The sequence below is a fragment of the Cotesia glomerata genome, linkage group LG3 (assembly GCF_020080835.1).
Source record: "Cotesia glomerata isolate CgM1 linkage group LG3, MPM_Cglom_v2.3, whole genome shotgun sequence".
Taxonomy (NCBI): domain Eukaryota; kingdom Metazoa; phylum Arthropoda; class Insecta; order Hymenoptera; family Braconidae; genus Cotesia; species Cotesia glomerata.
Window position 1 is genome coordinate 13,109,963 of NC_058160.1, and position 22,327 is coordinate 13,132,289.

Genomic DNA, 22,327 nt, shown 5'->3' on the forward strand with positions numbered 1-22,327 from the left:
TATTATTTAATTTTAAATATGCTTATCGTAAGATGGACGGTGTGGCTTAATGTATATAGAATAAAAAGAAAAACAATATGGTATAGACCAGGTAGCTCAAATGGTAGAGTAGCCGACATGTCCCCAGGAGGTTCTGGGTTCGAATCCCAGTCCGAGCGTTATTTAATTTGACACCATTTTTTAAATATGGTTTCAATACAGTCATTTTACCGCCTTATTACCGTAAATATGCCGCATTTTCAGCGTAAATGTATCGCATTTTTACGGTAAATGTTCCGTAATTTTTCAATAAAAAAAACTGACCAAAACAACCGAAAAAATGCTGAAAAAATACCGCATTAATACTGTATAATTGCGACATTTTTTCGGCATTTACAAAACCGCTAGGGGTGCATTAATTCAGGTAGGTTTCTATGATTACAGTTTTTTTGCCACTTCTAAATTTGGCCGTTTCTAAATTCTAAACTTTGAAATCTGTAAATTTAGCCGTTTGTAAATTTAGCGAAACGTAAAATACAATATCACTAAAATGAGAAAAATATAAATTATTTCAAAGATAATTTATGCATATAATAAAATTTGACAAAAGAAAAAACGTCCATGTAAAAAAAATAAAATTCCTAAATAAATCTGTTTGTAAAATTAGCGAGTTAAAAACTTGGAATTATTAAAAGAGCGCTAGCTTTAAAATAGCCGAATTGAAAAAAAAAAGTATTATTAAAATTCTTTCAAATTAAAATGTAAACAGTTGAAAAAAATGAAATTAAAAAATTGGAAAATAATAAATTTAGCCGATTGAAAACCTCGCTACGTGAATTTAGCCGATTCTAAACTTGGAAATTAGTAAAATTAGCCGATTCTAAACTTGGAAATTAATAAAATTAGCTGATTCTAAACTTGGAAATTAATAAAATTAGCCGTTTGTAAACCTCAGGATTCTAAAAACTAGCCGTTTCTAAACCTTGCGATCATAAAAATTATATCATTTATAAACCTCATAATTTATTAAACAATCCTATTATTATTATTATTATTATTATTATGTTATTAAATGCTCAGGGGGGTTGTCCCCGGAGTCCGATTCTCCGAGGGCCCAGCCTGAGCTCCATCCATTACTGCTGGACCACTCCGCACAACAAGGCGGTTAGTGATCACAGCAGGCCAAAGTCATTTTCCTAAGTAGACGGAGGGAACCTAGTATGACAGCCTTCTGCATCCTGACCGCCAAGAATTCAGCTTTTGATGAGCAAGCTGGAACTCTGGCAAGTGAGGATACAAAAGACTGTTTCATCCCTCCGAGGACGCCAACAATCAGGACGACGAGCTTGACACGGTAACCTGGGTAAAGTTTGCCAATTTCAAACAGGAGATCCTGATATATCTGTCTTTTGTGCTCTTCTTTGGCTGAGATGTTGTATTCAGCCGGGGCCGAGAACTCAATGACATAAATGTCACGAGTAGCCTTGTCGAAGAGCACAATATCAGGTTTGTTGTGATCTATCCGCCGAGTTGTTGCAAACGGCATGTTCCAATAAATTTTGCAACTGTCATTCTCAACAACCTGGGGAATATCTCCTGGCAGATAAGGCAGCACCGGTGTCACGTCAATACCGTAGCGGTGACGAAGATAGTAGTACAGTACTCTCAGGGCAGCATTGTGACGCTGGATGTATGCACCTCTCGCCAGCACAGGACATGCTGACAAAATGTGCATGAGCGTCTCCGGGTGTTGTTTACACATCCTACATGACGTGTCCAGAAGCTGCACCTGGAGCACCTTGCTACGGTATTCTAGAGTGTTAATGACACCATCTTGGCAAGCAAATATGAACCCTTCAGTCTCGGACATCAGGCCAGCTGACTTTAAGAAGGAAAACGTCAGCTGGGTGGACAAGCCATGATCACGCACGTGTTTGAAGAATACGCTGTGCATGGACTTGTCCATCAGTTCGCCTAGGAGTAGTTTTTCCTCGGCGTTCCTGATGACGCTCTTGAATTCCTCCTTTCGGAGTTCCATAAGAGCGTTTATCTCTCCAAGACCAAGGGTTCTTGCTGCATATATAGCTGCCTTATACAAGAACGACCCCTTATGCGCATTCTCATGTTTATGAACAATTTGCATAAGAAAGTCATCCTCGTCTGCAGTGAAATTGACAACTTCGTGTGTTAAACCCAGGACCAAACGATCATGCAGCCGCTCCAAACTCTGCAGACCTCTCCCACCGATGGACCGGGAGAGGTATAATCTGGCGACTGATGAATTGGGGTGCATGCTCCGGTTCATGTTGATAGTCTTACGGGTTTTGATGTCGAGATCTCGCAGATCCTTTCGGGCCCATTTTAAGACACCGAAAGAGTATAGTAAGACTGGGACAGCGAGCATGTTAGTAGCGGAGACTTTATTTTTACCGGAAAGTTCGGAGGACCAAATTTTCCGGAGTCTCCTAACATACTCGCTACGGAGAGTTGCTTGGACTTCGGAGACCGCATGCATGCGGTGCTCTTCCATTCCTAGATATTATTATTATTATTATTATTATTATTATTATTATTATTATTATTATTATTATTATTATTATTATTATTATTATTATTATATGAGAGGTTTCCATCTATATACTGACTCATCAAGACATCTTTGGAACCATCAACCCTTGAGACTTGAAATTTGGGAGAAATATTCCTTTTCAAAGTAATATTTTGTTTAGTTCAAAAAAATTATAACTTTTATTCTATAGCTGCTATAGGATTAAAATTTGGCGAAATTATTACTTAAATGTTTTATAATTAGTTATTAATATATCCCCAAGTTTAGAATCGGCTAAATTCACGTGGCGAGGTTTTCAATCGGCTAAATTTATTATTTTCTAATTTTTTAATTTCATTTTTTTAAATATTTCTTTTTTTCAACTGTTTACATTTTAATTTGAAAGAATTTTAATAATTCTTTTTTTTTAATTCGGCTATTTTAAAGCTAGCGTTATTTTAATAATTCCAAGTTTTTAACTCGCTGATTTTACAAACGGCTTTATTTAAGAATTTTATTTTTTTTACATGGACGTTTTTTCTTTTGTCAAATTTTATCATAGGCATAAATTATCTTTGAAATTATTTATATTTTTCTCATTTTAGTGATATCGTTTTTTACGTTTCGCTAAATTTACAAACGGCTAAATTTACAGATTTCAAAGTTTAGAGTTTAGAAACGGCCAAATTTAGAAGTGGCAAAAAAACTGTAAACATAGAAACCTACCCGAATTAATGCACGCGATTGTATATATACAAAACACTCATTTGTATTTTTTTCATTGATTTTAGTTTTTCATTAATAATAATTAATCAACACTAAATAAGATAACCATCTTCAATGGTCATCTCCACAAAGTCGATGCCATGCTAATGAAAAAAAAACTGATTAAATTCGTGAATTTTTACGCAAGTTATTGTGTTTCAAACGGAAAATTGTGTTGATTGACAGGAATTTTCTTTTAACTATTTTGATATTTTTTTCTGATTCTATTATCTTAAAGTGATTTTTACCAGTGACAGAATTAATTTTCATTAAATTTTCTATCGAATAATGCGCAAATTAATTAGAGTACGTGGATTACCAACCGTGTAATTAATTAAATAGTTGCGAAATCGAGGCAAAACAAATTTTTCGATCGTAAAGCACTCTCTGATGCTACGCATCATGAGTCGTGCATTACACGAAAAAAAAAAATTATAGGAAAAAATTGTAATATTGTAATTCAGGGCCAGACTTTCATTACGGTAACTTGGATAATTTTACATCTTAAAATTTACAATATGTGACATCGTAAAAAATCGGATATTTTACTACTTTTATGAGCATTTTTACGTTTTAACATCGAAAATTTTAAAACGTGTAGTTATCAAAGTGATCGTATTGAATGTCTGGTCCTGGATTACGACTTGACAATTGCAATTTTTCCTAAATCTCCTTTTTTGTGTAGACAGAATAGTTTCTCAGGACCATTTAACATCGAAGTCTCAATAAAATCTTATTTTGGAAAATTTCTGATTTTTTTAATTCACTTAGCCGAAAGTCAAATACTGCATTCCAACAAAAATGAACTTAATTGCACCTTTATTCTCTTACCTTCATTCACTCGACCAGCCCTGGGTAAAGAATCAGAATTAAGTATTGGTCGGGCCATAATTACTGCTTATTTGGAACCACACAAATGAATATCCTGTCACGATAAATAATATTTTAAATCAAGTTCATACTTATGTATAACATACTACTTCAAATAAGCAACACTCAAATCAGTATTTTATTTGATACATATTTTGTAAAACTTGTTTTAATCAATTCGCAAAATTATTAAGTTGACACCAAAAATAAATGGATTTATTCACAAATTTATCACTGTAAGTATAAACAAAAAATGTAATCGTGTACTTGAACTTTAAATTTTTAGTTAATCTACATTTATTTTAATGTAGTGTTTTCATCTACGCTGTCATCAATATGTTACTCATGAAATAACGGTTCTTATTAATTTGAAAGAAATGAAATAAGAGTTGGAAAACATATAATAGAACAACTACAATTTATTCATTTTACTTCAATGTAATAATTTTTGTATAAATCATATAAATCAACAAAATACAGTTATATATATGATCCAAGTCAGCGGGTTGCCACTTATTGTCCCCTCCACTTTCTTATTTGACCATCAGTTTTGTAGCAATACCACAATAAAAAAAAATAATTTCAAATTAAAATTGATCGATCCGGGTGGCTCAACTGCTGATAATAATAATAAGCAAAAACACTAGTGATTTTAACATAACCTAAAATATAATCTAAAAAACCAAGATCACAAACGTATTAGGCAAGTTAGTAGCAAAAATTTTGATTATTGTTGATTGTGAAAAAAGTTATATTATCAAACAAACTAGATTCTGGAATGTTAGAATGAACGGAAGTGTAGAAAAAAGAAAAGTATCTACACACAAAACGCACAAAAAGTGCTGGGCAAGAGATTGTGGTCATCGGACGGATTCACATGATTGTGTTTTTTCAACATTTCCTAGAAACCCAGAGAGGTGAGAAAAATTATAAAAAATATTTAAATAATAATCAATAATAATATTTACTCATTAATATCTGAATTTACAGGTGTAAGGAATGGTCGAAAGCTGTGGGAGTAAAAGATTTTGTGGGTTTACCAATCATTAAACTTTCTACCCTGAGATTCATCTGCAGTTGTCATTTCAAAACAGATGATTACAGATTAATTAAAAATGGCAAACGTTTACTTGAACATGCTATTCCATCTGTATTTACCGAAAATACGATTCCTTTGAATGAACTAGATTTGACAAAATTTGCACCAACTGTGTCGACCGTAATTTCAACATGTCGTAAGTCAATTTAATTTTTTCATTTAATCGATTTATAAATTCATTCGAACGTATATAAAGTTAGTTAATGTCAAGATCCAAAAAATTATATACAGTTTATAAATACTAATTTATAATGATTGAATAATTTAAAAATATGAACTTATTTATTTCTTAAATCTAATGTCACGTGTTTTATTAATAGGAGTTCAAGTACCAATTGAAACCATAAAACAGTCGAACCAATATTCTTTCCATAATATGTTTAATGGATTAAAAACTGTACTGCCTATTGGATCGGTAAATGATGTCTCGTTAAAGCAAGAAAAGCAACTTTCATTAAAGGTAATTTTCTACGAAATTTTATATTTGAATGTAATACATATCATAAAAAATATAATATAATTTATTATTGTAATCAGGAATCTATCACTGGGGATAACTCAACCGCTAGTATGAAAACACTGTCAAATGAGTTATGTTTAATCTCAGAAAGCAGAGGTTTGTCATTGCCTTCTTTCAACAGTGATAATTGTGTTCAAGGCAAATCTCGGAAAATATCTTATTCAACAACGGTAAATAATTCGTTATTTTTTATTATTTTTTTTCCACTTGAAAATTTGAACTGTGAGACTTATTTATTTTTATTTTTAGGATGTTGAAAATATTCAAAGTCCACCATCAGCTGAGAAAAAACGATTTATCCGCTGTTCAGGTAATATTATTTTAATCGATTCTAATATTTATTTTCATAATTATTTTAGCTCCATTAAAAAAATTAATTTTTTATAATATAAATATTTAACTGACATCATCTATAAGGTATAGGATATAAATGCATGAATAAAATACACTGAAAAAAAACTTTTCTACGCTTCAGTATCCGTTGTATAACCGTTTTAATACGACAATTATTAAGTGCATAATGATTATTGTCGTAATTATTGTTACTGAATAAAATATTTAAAACTTGGCTTTGATAATATAAATCATTATTTAAAAAGGTAGAAAACTTTTTTTTCAGTGTACTAAGACAAATTTTTTTAGACCTATTTGGTAAAATTCATGATGAAGAATGGCTATCGAGAAATAATATGAGCTCGGAGGGTCTTACGCTAATAACAAATAAACGTGATGCTGCTATTACATCAGCTGATGAACAACAGAAATCATTCAACATGAAGATTGGGAAAGCGTCCACTTGGATCCGAACAAAATGTATAATGTATTCAATGAAAAGTTGAACAAATTTATGTCTGAGGTAAAATTTTCTGTCGCAAAAGAAGTTTTATTCAAATTGAACAAAATTATTGATTTATAGACACCAAATACTAAAGCAACAAAATTAACTGCGAATAATTTAAATAGGGAATTTGTTTTCTTATAAATTAGACGATTATGTACATTTTTGTACAATCGTATCTGATTTTTATATAATAGTATATAAAATTGTATATAATTTTTTGCTAATCAATCAGCAAACCATAAATTTACTGTCAATAAACTGGTACAAATAAAATGTAAAGAAATTGTAATTGTTTATACTCGCTTAATATTTAATAGCTAATTAAGGTTTATAATTTTTCATAGTAAATCAATATCAACTACTTCCCACATATCGATACTGCCATTCTAATACGTCGTAACCCAAAAAATTTGAGAATTTGACTTTTTGTAAAAAATGGATTTATAGCAATAAGATGCAAATCATATAAAAAATTTACCAGTCAAATCGTTTCATAACTATTTTTAAATAAATATTACAAATTGTCGAATCCTATCTAACCAATGTTAAAAATGAACCGTTTTTACCGTTTGGTGTAAAATTTTATAAATGTGGGGTACGACGTATTAGAATGGCAGTATCGATATACTACTAATTGAATAATTAACTATTTTTACGTTTTTATTGTGACTATTCTTTTAATAAGTTAGTTATTTAAATATAAATAAATAAATAAATATTACTCCCATATTCAGGTGCTGTGGATCGTACAACTCATAAATTGATTATGGATCAAGTTGGTCTGAAGGGGGAAAATGTAAGTCCCAAGAAGAAAATATTATTAACGGCTATCCAAAAAGAGAGGCGGACTGTTGAACAGCTGAAAACTAAAATTTTTCATCTAGAGGAACTTATCAATCGCATACAGTGTTCTACCAGCAGTGGCGTTTCGTCAACAATGAACAACATAGAACCTCCAGCTTTACAACAAATAATTCAAATGGAACATAATAATGGAAAAAAAAACCACAAGGCCATCGATATTCCATAGAACAAAAAATACTGTCACTGTCAATGGCGAAGCACGGAAGTTATGGTTACCAGCATTTACGAGATTTCGTGCCATCGTTGCCTTCAAAACGAACAATAAATCGATTATTAACAAAAATGTCGATCACACCAGGGACCAATGAACATGTTATTGAGGCTATCAAACTTCAAAAACTTAATCCGGAAGATAAGCATGTTCTACTAGTTATGGATGAAACTAAACTGAAATAAAGATTAGTGTTTACTTCTGGTTCTTTATCAGTTACTGGGTTTGGTACCAACGGCTCGTGAAATAGAACTTCAGATATTGCTGGTTCTGTATTAGTTGGCATGATATGCGGTATCAACACTTCTTTCTCCCAACCAATTTGCTATTATTTTTCTAAATCAGGTTTTAACTCTGAAGAATTAAAAAAAATAATCGTCAAAACTATTCAAGATATAATTAATGCTGGTCTACATGTTGTTGGTATTGTGACAGATCAAGGAAAACCAAATAAGACAGCTCTTAATTCTCTACGAAATGAAACAGAAGGTGGAAAGGAAGGTGTCTTTTTTAAAATCATTGGATATGATAAGAAAATTTATAATCTTTTTGACATTGCTCATCTGATAAAAACGACTAGAAACTGTTTCATGGGTGATTGGGGTGGTTGGTGGCGAAGCCAGGCTGGCGAAAATAAAGACAAATGGTTGTATGACGGTAATATTATCGAAATAAATGGGAAAAAAGCATATTGGCGTGATATCATAGCTCTATTCTGCTATGCTCGCGATAACAATGAAATAATCAACATCACTGAAGAGCATGTTTTCCCATCTTCTAATAATAAAATGAAGGTATGCTATGCGAGCCAGATATTTAGTTCAAGTTTAGCTAATAGCATGGCAGAATTTGCTAAAAAATCCCCTGATAAATATCCTACAGCTGCTGAAACTGCCGAAGTTTTATTTTTTTTTGATGATGCGTTTGATCATATGAATGGTAGCAATTTAAAAAAACCGGATCCCAAGCGTTATACAAGCCGACGCAATGTGAATCCAACATCAGAGCAATTAGGAAGTGGGTGGAATTAGCAAATACGTTTAAGACATTAAAATTTGAGTACGGGAACTGGAAGGCTGTAAAAAATTCAACGACGAAACGGACGATAAGTTCGCCAACACCACAAGCTCTTAACGATAATTTAAAAGCCTTAATTGGCTTAACATCTTATTTATTTTCTGAAGGCGGTTTAACGGACTTCAATGTTCGAAACACAACTCAAGACATGCTTGAGAATTTTTTTGGTCTTTTAAGACATGTTCAGGGCGATAATGATAATTTATGTTGCGCGCATTTCGAGAATGTTTTTAAAACATTATTAATTTCAAGATATGCTGATTTGAAATTAGATAAGCAAAATAGTGAAAGTCACAAAACAAAAAATTTAGTTGATTTGACTAACTTAATTAATAATTCTAAAATGACTAGCTCTAATACTTTCTTAAAAGAAAAAGTATTGAGCATTCAAACTGAAAATGTTAAACCTAGAACTAGTCAAAAGAAGTTTGAACCTGTGCTCTCAAACTGCAATGAAAGTTTGCATGTTGAAGATAGTAATCGATCTAGTTTGATTGAAGAAACTATAGATGATTTCGCGACACATTACCATATTGAAGAGGGTGAATTAGATGTTGACGATTTGTTTTCAAATTTCCTAATATTTGATTCCGAAAGTTCTCACGTAAAAATCGTGGAGAACGAATTATTAAAAAGCTTACGCAAGAAGTCCAATTGTAAAATCTGTGATACATATTTATATATAAAAGAAGCAGATGGATCTGTGACTAAAAATAGTTTTTCTAATAAAATTAGTCAATTTATTAGACATGCAATTAGTCTATTTAATAGTCAAATCAGACCATCTTTACATAAATTAGGTATTTATAAAGATACTGTGATAATTTTAGATATTTCGTTTGATATTGAGTGCAATGTACTGTGTAATGAAGAAGGGCAAGCAGAATTAATTAAAGATTATTTGATTAATCGTTTGGCGACAGTACTATTACAAGTCGAATGTCAGATACGTAATAGAGAGTTAAAATCTGCGGAAATACGATCTGGCAGTGCTGCTAAAATTGCGCAGTTAAAAGGTGTAGCAAAATAGTTTATTAATTATATAAAATAAGTTTATTGAATTTGTTTTTTTCTGTAATAAAATAAAAGTATAATATTTGATACTCTAAACCATATCTGTCTTTTTTCTTTATCATTTTCAAATAAAAAATATTTCATTTATTATTATTATTATGTTATTAAATGCTCAGGGGGATTGTCCCCGAAGTCCGACTCTCCGAGGGCCCAGCCTGAGCTCCATTCATTACTGCTGGACCACTCCGCACAACAAGGCGGTTAGCGGCCACAGCAGGCCAAAGTCATTTCCCTAAGTAGACGGAGAGAACCTAATATTACAGCCTTCTGCATCCTGACAGCCAAGAACTCAGATTTTGACGTGCAAGCTGGAACTTTGGCAAGTGAGGATACAAAAGACTGTTTCATCCCTCCAAGGATGCCAACGATTAGGACGACTAGTTTGACACGGTAACCTGGGTGAAGTTTGCCAATTTCAAATAGGAGATCCTGATATATTTTTCTTTTGTGCTCTTCTTTGGCTGAGATGTTGTGTTCAGCCGGGGCCGAGAACTCAATGACATAAATGTCACGAGTGGCCTTGTCGAAGAGCACAATATCAGGTTTGTTGTGATCGATCCGCCGGGTTGTTGCAAATGGCATGTTCCAGTAAATTTTGCAACTGTCATTCTCAACAACCTGGGGAATATCTCCTGGTAGATAAGGCAGCACTGGTGTCATATCAATACCGTAGTAATGACGAAGATAGTAGTACAGTACTCTCAGGGCAGCGTTGTGACGCTGGATATATGCACCTCTCGCCAGCACAGGACATGCCGACAAAAGGTGCATGAGCGTCTCTGGGTGTTGTTTACACATCCTACATGACGTGTCCAGAAGCTGCACCTGGAGCACCTTGCTACGGTATTCTAGAGTGTTAATGACACCATCTTGGCAGGCAAATATGAACCCTTCAGTCTCGGACATCAGGCCAGCTGACTTTAAGAAGGAAAAGGTCAGCTGGGTGGACAAGCCATGATCACGCACGTGTTTGAAGTACACGCTGTGCATGGACTTGTCCATCAGTTCGCCTAGGAGTTGTTTTTCCTCGGCGTTCCTGATGACGCTCTTAAATTCTTCCTTTCGGAGTTCGATAAGAGCGTTTATCTCTCCAAGACCAAGGGTTCTTGCTGCATATATAGCTGCCTTATACAAGAACGACCCCTTATGCGCATTTTCATGTTTATGTACGATTTGCATAAGGAAGTCATCCTCGTCTGCAGTGAAATTGACAACCTCGAATGTTAAGCCCAGGACCAAACGATCATGCAGCCGCTCCAAACTCTGCAGACCTCTCCCACCGATGGACCGGGAGAGGTATAATCTGGCGACTGATGAATTGGGGTGCATGCTCCGATTCATATTGATAACCTTACGGGTTTTGATGTCGAGATCTCGTAAATCCTTTCGGGCCCATTTCAGGACACCGAAAGAGTATAGTAAGACTGGGACAGCGAGCATGTTAGTGGCGGAGACTTTATTTTTGCCGGAAAGTTCGGAGGACCAAATTTTCCGGAGTCTCCTAACATACTCGCTACGGAGAGTTTCTCGGACTTCAGAGACCGCATGCATGCGGTGCTCTCCCATTCCTAGGTATCTACACAACTCTCCGGCGCCTAATTGTCTTAAGATGCTCCCATCTACTAACTCAACATCATCACCCGTATCAGAGCACTTACCCCTCGCCAGATGTATGACCGCACACTTGTCCAACCCAAAAGACATTCCGACATCTCGTGTGTACTCTGCTACGATGTTCAGGGCTGCCTGTAGATGATCTTCATTAGCACTATATAGCTTCAGATCATCTATGTAAAGCAGATGGGTGATCGAGTATTTTCGATCACCCGGAGGCCCCACAGAGTACCCATGAGTTTTACGGAGAGCAACAGATATAGGCAGCAGTGAGATGCAAAATAGCAGAGGGCTCAAGGAATCGCCTTGGAAGACCCCTCGTTTGTACTCTACAACTCCGGTTACGTGCAATGCGTTTCCATTTCCTATATGGAAACGCGTTCGCCAGAGCTGCATTGTACGCCGAATGCATTCCACCGTTTCGGGATTGACCCCCAGGCATTTGAGGAGGTATAAAATCAACTCATGAGGAGTTGAGTCAAATGCCTTGCGATAGTCAATCCAGGCCATTGACAGGTTGCGTTGATAGTAGATCGCATCTTGTATGACACATCGATCAACTATCAGGTTCTCTTTGCAACCTGACAGGCCTCTTTTGTTGCCACGCTGTTCATATATCTGTTGCCATATAGGTCCTATCTCCTGCAAGATACGGTTATTCAAAATTTTTGTAAAAATTTTATAAACCGCATTCAGGCAGGTGATAGGCCTGTTATTCTTTGGGTCAGACAAGTCACCTTTTTTGGGTATCAGTACGGTTCGCCCTTCTACGAGCCAGTCTGGAATCGGTTCGTCAGCTCTAATGTAGGATGTAAATATACGGGCCAAATGGAGGTGGGTAGAAGTAAACTTCTTCCACCAGAAGACATTAATGCCATCTGGTCCCGGGGCAGCCCAATTTCTGCTGCCATCTAGAGCTAAACGAACTTCATTTACACTGACTGCAGGGCTCTCTTCATCAGCATTCTCTCGACGGTGTTTCCGACAAAATGCTTTGAAGTCATGCAGAGCTGGAGTGTTGGCGTTTACGTTTGGTTGATCTCCATACAACTCAGTCCAAAAGGCTTCCACCCGCTCAGGTGCTGGATAATTCCCGGTAACAACAGTCTTTGGTGTCAGAAAGCGTGAAGGGCTAGATCGAAACAACGAATTGTCGACCAGCCGTTTCAGCCTTTTCTCTAGTGACTTTTTGGCAGTCACTAGAGCTCGCAATTTATTAAGCGACTCTTCTTTGATGACAAGAAGAGTACTTTTATTCAATGTGTGATGACGCCACCGAAGTTCAGCAGCAATGCGACGTACTCGGGGCGTGTAGGCTCGTTGGGTTGTTTCGAACTCAATCACACATTGGATGCGAGAGACATGTTTCCGGGATCTGTCAATTTTGTCGCCAAGTTGTGCGATGCGCTGTCTCAACCTTGCCTCGATTGAGAGACGATGTCTCTCTCTCGGAAAAGCCGAAACTGCTGCACCATACACAACCTGGTTCACAGCGAGCAGAGTGGAATCCTCCTGGATCTGTGTAAGGAGATCTTCATTGACCTTGTCAAGTTGTTGTTGGGAGTAAGTTATCTTTTTAGATATACTTACTTGCCGTCCTATAAAGGGATTGTTGTTATCCAAGGAGGAACGGCGTCGCTCTTGGTGTAATTGCGCCGGAAAGGAAAGTCTATTAGACTGCCTTCTATCCGGCACAAGCGATCGTCTGTTACGCCGGAGATGAGCGGCATAGTTACGCAGGTGTTTCGGCGTAAAATGTGCTAGCTCCGGATGCATGTCACTCCAAAGAGTGTGCATCCGGGCTATGTAACCGATCATCCCCGGATCGCTGCGCTGGTAACACGCCAAGAGATCGACTCGCAGTTCCTCCGTCCACTTAAAGTTAGTCCTTAAAGCGCCAGTGTCATCATCATTTATCGGGTCCGGTGTGCTCCTCCCACCTGATAAATGGTCCTCATCCGAAAAGGACCGGTTGTGGGGAGCACTTCTGAGATTATGTCTCGTTGTAACTCAGAGTTTCAATGCAGTGGGTAGTTGGCCCACTGCACCTGTTACGTCGTTTGCCTACAGACCTGGTGTTCTGGTCTGCGTTTCCCGCGGTGTGCCACTTGGAGGCCACGTAACAAGCCCGCTCATTTATTATTATTATTATTATTATTATTGTGTTATTAAATGCTCAGGGGGGTTGTCCCCGGAGTCCGATTCTCCGAGGGCCCAGCCTGAGCTCCATCCATTACTGCTGGACCACTCCGCACAACAAGGCGGTTAGTGATCACAGCAGGCCAAAGTCATTTTCCTAAGTAGACGGAGGGAACCTAGTATGACAGCCTTCTGCATCCTGACCGCCAAGAATTCAGCTTTTGATGAGCAAGCTGGAACTCTGGCAAGTGAGGATACAAAAGACTGTTTCATCCCTCCGAGGACGCCAACAATCAGGACGACGAGCTTGACACGGTAACCTGGGTAAAGTTTGCCAATTTCAAACAGGAGATCCTGATATATCTGTCTTTTGTGCTCTTCTTTGGCTGAGATGTTGTATTCAGCCGGGGCCGAGAACTCAATGACATAAATGTCACGAGTAGCCTTGTCGAAGAGCACAATATCAGGTTTGTTGTGATCTATCCGCCGAGTTGTTGCAAACGGCATGTTCCAATAAATTTTGCAACTGTCATTCTCAACAACCTGGGGAATATCTCCTGGCAGATAAGGCAGCACCGGTGTCACGTCAATACCGTAGCGGTGACGAAGATAGTAGTACAGTACTCTCAGGGCAGCATTGTGACGCTGGATGTATGCACCTCTCGCCAGCACAGGACATGCTGACAAAAGGTGCATGAGCGTCTCCGGGTGTTGTTTACACATCCTACATGACGTGTCCAGAAGCTGCACCTGGAGCACCTTGCTACGGTATTCTAGAGTGTTAATGACACCATCTTGGCAAGCAAATATGAACCCTTCAGTCTCGGACATCAGGCCAGCTGACTTTAAGAAGGAAAACGTCAGCTGGGTGGACAAGCCATGATCACGCACGTGTTTGAAGAATACGCTGTGCATGGACTTGTCCATCAGTTCGCCTAGGAGTAGTTTTTCCTCGGCGTTCCTGATGACGCTCTTGAATTCCTCCTTTCGGAGTTCCATAAGAGCGTTTATCTCTCCAAGACCAAGGGTTCTTGCTGCATATATAGCTGCCTTATACAAGAACGACCCCTTATGCGCATTCTCATGTTTATGAACAATTTGCATAAGAAAGTCATCCTCGTCTGCAGTGAAATTGACAACTTCGTGTGTTAAACCCAGGACCAAACGATCATGCAGCCGCTCCAAACTCTGCAGACCTCTCCCACCGATGGACCGGGAGAGGTATAATCTGGCGACTGATGAATTGGGGTGCATGCTCCGGTTCATGTTGATAGTCTTACGGGTTTTGATGTCGAGATCTCGCAGATCCTTTCGGGCCCATTTTAAGACACCGAAAGAGTATAGTAAGACTGGGACAGCGAGCATATTAGAAGCGGAGACTTTATTTTTACCGGAAAGTTCGGAGGACCAAATTTTCCGGAGTCTCCTAACATACTCGCTACGGAGAGTTGCTTGGACTTCGGAGACCGCATGCATGCGGTGCTCTTCCATTCCTAGATATCTATACAACTCTCCGGCGTCTAATTGTCTTAAAACGCTCCCATCTACCAACTCGACATCATCACCCGTAACAGAGCACTTACCCCTCGCCAGATGTACGACCGCACACTTGTCCAACCCAAAAGACATTCCGACATCCCGCGTGTACTCTGCTACGATGTTAAGGGCCGCCTGTAGATGATCTTCATCAGCACTATAAAGCTTCAGGTTTATTATTATTATTCTTCTTCTTCTTATTATTATTATTATTATTATTATTATTACTATTATTATTATTATTATTATTATTATTATTATTATTATTATTATTCGAATATCGTTAAAAGTATTTTGAAAAGAAGAAAAAATAAAAAATATAAGTCAAGATCAGAAGCTCGAACTCGCGTCTTTCATACTGTGAAGTCACAGCAGTTAAAATTTAGCTAAGATCAAATAACTATTATACTATTTTTATGTTATGAGCAAGATCACGTCAACTGGACCTCCTATTTTCCACTTGATCATGAAAATTAAGTTCATATATCTTTTTTATAAGTACATACCAAGATAAAATGATCCGCGAAACGATTTTTAAAAATTTCGATTTTAACAATAATTTTTTTTACAATGAAAATTTTAGGTACTTGTAATTAAAAAATGGATTGTAAATCAACCGTTAAAATTAAATTAATGGGACTTGAAGGATTTGTTTTTAAAATGTTTATATTTTAATAAAATATTAATAACTAAAAATTATTTGTTTATTATCATATTGTTAATTAACTTTTAAGTTAACAAATGAAAATTTCACTGACTTCTCGGTGAAAAAATGAAGTTTTTTTTTATCGGTTATATGCGTTATTTATTAAAGTTTAAGATTTCAGAAAAAAATTTCACTGCTCGCGATTTGTTTAAACAATATAAATTTATTTATCACAGCGCGCCGAGCGCCAGGCGCTGTCAGAATACCGCGCATTCGAACGTCAGACTATGTTACAGCTTCGATTAATTATAATTAAAAATAACAATTAAAAATATAACTATGAAACAAATTTTATTATTATTATGATCAATATTATGACTAATAAAATAAGTAAATTCTCTATTATTAAAGAAAAATAGAAAAAACGAACTAGTAATAAATATTAAATTTTGTAGACATTTGTTAACTTTATTTTTTTTTTTAAACTTGGTTAATAAAAACTTTTTTATCTTCCGACAAATTATTATATTATTAATCTTTATATATATATTTTCTCTGTGCGTGTGTTTGTCACTGAACTTTTTCTAAACGGCTGGACCAATTTTAATGAAACTTTTTGTGTGTCTTTAGGTGGATTCGAAAATGGTTTAGATTCACAATTCAGTCCACGGAAAAATGTTTATTCAATTAAATTTTTATTTATAAATTGTTCTTGATCTTGGAATGTTTTACATTGGATCTGACAGACAGTATCGAATATTCATTTGAGAAAAAAAATTATAATCGAAATTCAAAAAAATTTTGTGTAATTGTGTTAAAATCAATCAGTTGCTAATTGAAATATGTCATTATAATAACGTTTTAATAATAATTTTCATCAAAACGGTCCAAACTGTAACAGCTCATTCAAATAAACTTGAAATTTTTTAATTTAAGACGTGTGTACAAGAAAACGTCTGTCTGGTCCGCTAGTAATAATATAGTAATATATTACTATATTATTAATAATAATATAATAATGTTTCGGAAGATAAAAAAGTTTTTATTAACCAAGTTTAAAAAAAAAAAAAATAAAATAAAGTTAACAAATGTCTACAAAATTTAATATTTAATACTAGTTCGTTTTTTCTATTTTTCTTTAATAATAGAGAATTTACTTATTTTATTAGTCATAATATTGATCATAATAATAATAAAATTTGTTTGATAATTATATTTTTAATTGTTATTTTTAATTATAATTAATCGAAGCTGTAACATAGTCTGACGTTCGACGGCGCGGTATTCTAACAGCGCCTGGCGCTCGGCGCGCTGTGATAAATAAATTTATATTGTTTAAACAAATCGCGAGCAGTGAAATTTTTTTCTAAAATCTTAAACTTTAATAAATAACGCATGTAACCGATAAAAAAAAACTTCATTTTTTCACCGAGAAGTCAGTGAAATTTTCATTTGTTAACTTAAAAGTTAATTAACAATATGATAATAAACAAATAATTTTTAGTTATTAATATTTTATTAAAATACAAACATTTTAAAAACAAATCCTTCAAGTCCCATTAATTTGACTTTAACGGTTGATTTACAATCCATTTTTTAATTAAAAGTACCTAAAATTTTCATTGTAAAAAAAATTATTGTTAAAATCGAAATTTTTAAAAATCGTTGCGGGGATCATTTTATCTTGGTATATACTTATAAAAAAAATACATGAATTTAATTTTCATAATCAAGTGGAAAATAAGGGGTCCAGTTGACGTGATCTTGCTCTTATTATAAGATACTATCGACTCGAAGTCGGTGGTTCCCGGCTTCACTTCCCCCTCTACAGTCGGCGACAAGTATTTCTCCCGTACACAGTAAAGGTGCAATTTCATGGTGACGCTCGACGCTGGCTTAGAGCGTCAAATGAGGTCACGTGGTATAATTTCGGCTGGAACTCCATCTTAAATTAATGTAGCGTCAAAGCTAAACATTGTTTAGCTTTTTAAAATTTAAAAATTTTATTGTTTTTTTTTCAGCGTTTCGAAGCTTGACGCTCCAATATTTGACGTTGCGTTAATTTAAAATGGCGCCATGGTCAAAATTGTACCACGTGACCACATTTGACGCTCTTAACCAGCGTCGAGCGTCAGCATGAAATTGCACCTTAACAAGCGTGCACAAAATATCTGTATATAAATAGCTTGTGATGCACCTAGTGCATCCAGCAGGTGACGCTACCTGTTATTAGAGCGCTGTCTATTATGAGAGCGTGAATTCAAACGAAATATTCAAATTAGTAAATATTAAATGATTAAAATTAGTTAAATTTTATATTCGAAGTAAATATTCAAATCATTTATTTCATGCTTTTACTCTTACCAGTTGTAATAAACATCTTTTGGTTAACTCTGTTTTATTTACAAAAGAAAATAAAATAAAATAAGGGAAAAACATATTTCGGTACAAAAGGACATTGTAACCGAATTTTCAGAACCCATAAAAGGTACTTGAGTAATTCAAGGACTATTTCTCGCAACATGGAATTTAAAACCCTATGAGGAAAAGTCGTAAAAGACACGTGTGAAACTCAATAAACCCTTGTTCTAAAAGTAACAAAGAATAATAAAAAACCATATGTAACTAAACAAAAATAAGATTGTTAAATAACATTTACTGTTAAAATCTAACTTTATATAATATTGTAGTTAAGCAAAATTAAGTTAAAATAATTAATAATTATAATCTTGTATTTAATTTATAATTAATAATTATTATTTAATTAATTTACTATTAATTTATTATTGAATCATTATTTGATTATTATTTAATTTATAATTAAACGATAATGTCTATTCTTTTATACATGATAATGATTAAATTGACTTATAATTTTATTAGAAAATCCGATTGTAAAATAATAGAAATAATTTTTAATTCAAGTTATTAATTAGTCAAACTCAAACATTAATCCAACATATTATAAACAATATAATATATATATTTTCATGTTATAGTTTATTATAATTTTTATTGTAATTTAATTTCAAGTTAATTATAAGTTAATTTTATTATAAATATATTTTAAAAAGGGTCTGTTAAATTAATAAAAATAGTTAAATAAACATAATGACTGTATTGCTAAAAGTGTATATTAGTGAAGTCTAACTTTCAGGCCGATAGGCTGAAATAAATATATATAGATATAGAGAAAATACATGTTAGTATATAAGGATCATTTATAAGTAGTAGAAAATGTGTGTGCTTATGTATTCCTTAGAGTGGATGTATGTATGGAAGTTATGGTGGGAGAAGAACGGAGTTTGAAGCTCTTCGGAAAAACTATGTAACGACACTTCTCACCGAGAGCTTAGATTGCTAAGATCACGTCATTGTAAACCTCAATTTTATATTTTGAAGCTTTTTAATATTTTGTCAACTTGAATAATAAATTGAAACTAACTAAATAATTTTGATCAAAATTAAATAACGTCTAAATAGAATTCTTTTATTTAAAATGATTCTTTTCCCGCGCTGAAACCGAGTATTTTAACCCGTCAGCACTCACGTTATGAGCATTTTGCTCACGCAACAACATCCGACTTATAGAGCGGCGCTGTAGTGCAAGTGAGAAACTAAAATTCACGTGAGTTCTGACGGGTTAATACTCCCGGGCGAAAGAACTACAGTAAGTAAAGTTTTCAATAAATAAAAATAACATCCACTAGATGGAAGCATAACATTTTGGTGTCAGAAGTGGGATTCGCCAGTTTCAGTGCGTGGAAATTTTAAATTTCGCGAATAAAACTTTATTCGTGTTTTTCTTGAAAATTGACATTTATAATTGTGCGTTCAGATAAACTATAAACTTTTTAAGACTATATTAATTAATTATTTGATAGTGAACTAGTAGATTTTCAGTGAATTAAACAGTACAATTAAAATTGAACAGTTAGATAAATTTTGTCATAAAATCAGTGATCAATAAAATTGAACAGTTAGACTTGAATAATTAATACAAGTGATAAGTGATAAATTCATTTATATCCAGCCACCACTCTCTTAACGGGTTTCCGTGCGTTTCCCTTAAGCGAAGGACGAATGTCGGAGATGGTTGATTTCAGTAGCCGCACGCAATAAAATTTCTGAAATCATAGGCAATTGTAAACACTTATTTTTCTTCAAAATATCATCTACGGATAACCATCAGTCATCATCAGATAAGAAGTTATTCCATTGAGGCTAAAGGATCATCGTCTTTCAAGGAACATATCAACTACGATAGGAGTGCCATCAACGGATCAAGCAGCGGAGTTCATCGATAATCGGAGTTCATCACCTGGATCAACGTCAACCTCGTCATCCTCATCGAGAGAAGTGTCACCGTCAAAAGGTCTATTAAAAGAAAAAAGAATCCACGGAAGAGTAAAGTACCAATTTTCAGATTAGTTTAATTATCATATAAAACTTTCTTTTGTAATTTACGAACGATTGTTATTATAAGTCCATTATTTTAAGTCTATATTGTATTTAGTTGTAAAAATTTTAGTTGTTACTTTCGTATATTAAATTAAAATGCCGCCGTCACACCGAGGTCGTAGTCGCGTCAGTAGCCGTAGTGGTAATCAGCTAAATCAAACAAATTCAACCCCAAGTCGTAGAATCACTCACAACAGTAATAATTCTCTCGCCCTTCAGAATGACAATAATGATTCTTCCAATGTAATCGATGGAGCGATTATTAACGCTCCGCCAGCGCCCTTATTACCTGCAGTTATATCAGTCGAGTCAACTAGCTCAAATAGTAAGTCCTCAAATTCTAATGTTTCAACAAACAACTCTGATCTTGACCCTTTTTCTATCCCAACGTCGTATATGAATTTAAAACTAGCTGTTGACCTTGTCCCGCGGTTCGACGGGAAATCATGTTCCTTAGCAAAATTTATAAAATAAAGTAAACTTGCAGATTCTCGCGTCCACCCCCGAGATAGAATAAACCTCCTTGCTTTAATTAGAAATAAAATTGAAGGCCAAGCAGACCAACTTATAGCCAATCGCGGTGACCCAGCTGACCTTGATGAATTAATTAGTCTATTAAAAAATTCATTCACAAATATATTTGACATCGAGCACATTCATGATGAATTTAAAAGGATAAAACAAAAAAACGACGAGAACACCGAGGCATATGGGGCACGAGTAAGCGAAATTTTAAGTCGTGGAATCGAGGCGATTAAAGAAAAATATCAACCGTCGGAAGCCGTTGGAGTCAGATGTATTCTGAATCATGCTGCAACCATGGGTTTTACTCGAGGGCTCCGGAACTCTTTACTTAGCGCCCTTATTACTAAAGATAATCCGGTTTCATTGGGAGATGCGATAAATGTAGCTTCACATCTAGACCGAGAAACCGAGAATCGGAAAACATTATTCGGTGTAAATCAATCATCTTCTTTCATTAAAGCATCCGCGAAAAACGGTAAAATATACATAGTCAATAAAGATAAAGTTAAAAAATGTTATCGTTGCGGTTCACTAGATCATATAGTAGCTAATTGTCCGGTGGAGGAAAAAGATAAAAGCGAGATAATATGTCCATTCTGTTCACGTCACGGGCATACCGAAGAAAACTGTTTTGAGAAATATCCAAATAAATTAGAAGCATATAGGGAGCGTAGAAAAAATGTTCGTAACAGTAGTAATTTAAACTCAAACGAGGTTCCGCAGAAGAACGCGACACGGAACACCGAAGTGGTAGCGCGTTCGCAATCTACCGAGTCAACTACGAATTAAATATTCACGACACCCCTGGCCTACCCACCATAAAGTTAAATAATAATAAATTCAATAATAAACAAGCTATATTTCTAATAGATACCGGTGCACAATTAAATTTAATAAAAGCTAACTCTCTCACTTCCGAAATTCTCGTAAATTCAAACGTTATTTTTAATCTAACTGGAATTGGTTCAGGTATGTTACACACTCACGGGGAAGTCGAACTTAATGTACATGGTATAATAATAAAATTTCAAATAGTTGAAAATTCATTCCCCATTAAATAGGAAGATATTCTCGGAGTACCCTTTTTGCAAAAACAAGAAGCTCAGTTAATTTTTAAAGATAATCTACCGGGTCATTTAATTTTAGGTGACCAACAAATTGAATTGAGTGGCCATACATCCCATTATCTACATCCTAGAACAAAAAATTACTGACGATTAAAATTAAGGGCGACCGAAAAGAACCTGGTTACGTAAAAAGGATTAATACGGGACCTGGAGTTTATCTCGGTGAAGTATTGACGACACCTATAAATAATCATGTTAAAATTTTTGCTATCAATACCCTAACCAATCCAGTAAATTTAACGATCCCGCCTGTAGAGATCGAAGATTTTGAGATTCTACCCTCGATGACGCGGAATAAAAAAACGTGATCTTCCGAGGAAATAACTGAGCAAGTCGTCGCCAATAGATTTGTATTATTGACAGAAAATCTTAATTTAGATCATTTAAATGAATTAGAAAAAACCAGCGTTTTAGCCATAATAAAAAAATTT

At 34.9% G+C, this 22,327-nt stretch overlaps 2 protein-coding genes across 6 annotated transcripts; one reads left to right on the forward strand and one right to left on the reverse strand.

Moving 5' to 3' along the window:
* Positions 1-4,123: 4,123 nt before the first annotated feature.
* On the reverse strand, positions 4,124-4,223 carry LOC123262209 (the record flags this gene model as incomplete). Its single annotated transcript, XM_044724359.1, is given in 1 exon segment — positions 4,124-4,223. A coding segment is annotated over 1 exon segment (58 nt), but the record flags the coding sequence as incomplete, so codon positions are not given.
* Positions 4,224-4,645: 422 nt separating this feature from the next.
* Positions 4,646-22,161, forward strand: LOC123262208. 5 transcript variants are annotated; one of them, XM_044724356.1, is made up of 7 exons: positions 4,646-5,079; positions 5,153-5,397; positions 5,582-5,721; positions 5,799-5,951; positions 6,031-6,091; positions 6,424-6,637; positions 22,152-22,161. In XM_044724356.1, the coding sequence occupies exons 1-6, from the start codon at positions 4,949-4,951 to the stop codon at positions 6,618-6,620; spliced, it is 927 nt and encodes a 308-aa protein (XP_044580291.1). In that variant the 5' UTR covers positions 4,646-4,948; the 3' UTR covers positions 6,621-6,637; positions 22,152-22,161. The 5 variants fall into 5 exon arrangements, with proteins under 5 accessions (XP_044580291.1, XP_044580290.1, XP_044580289.1 ...); XM_044724355.1 differs by lacking the exon at positions 22,152-22,161 and adding an exon at positions 7,357-7,444; XM_044724354.1 differs by lacking the exons at positions 6,424-6,637; positions 22,152-22,161 and adding an exon at positions 7,357-7,879.
* Positions 22,162-22,327: the final 166 nt, after the last annotated feature.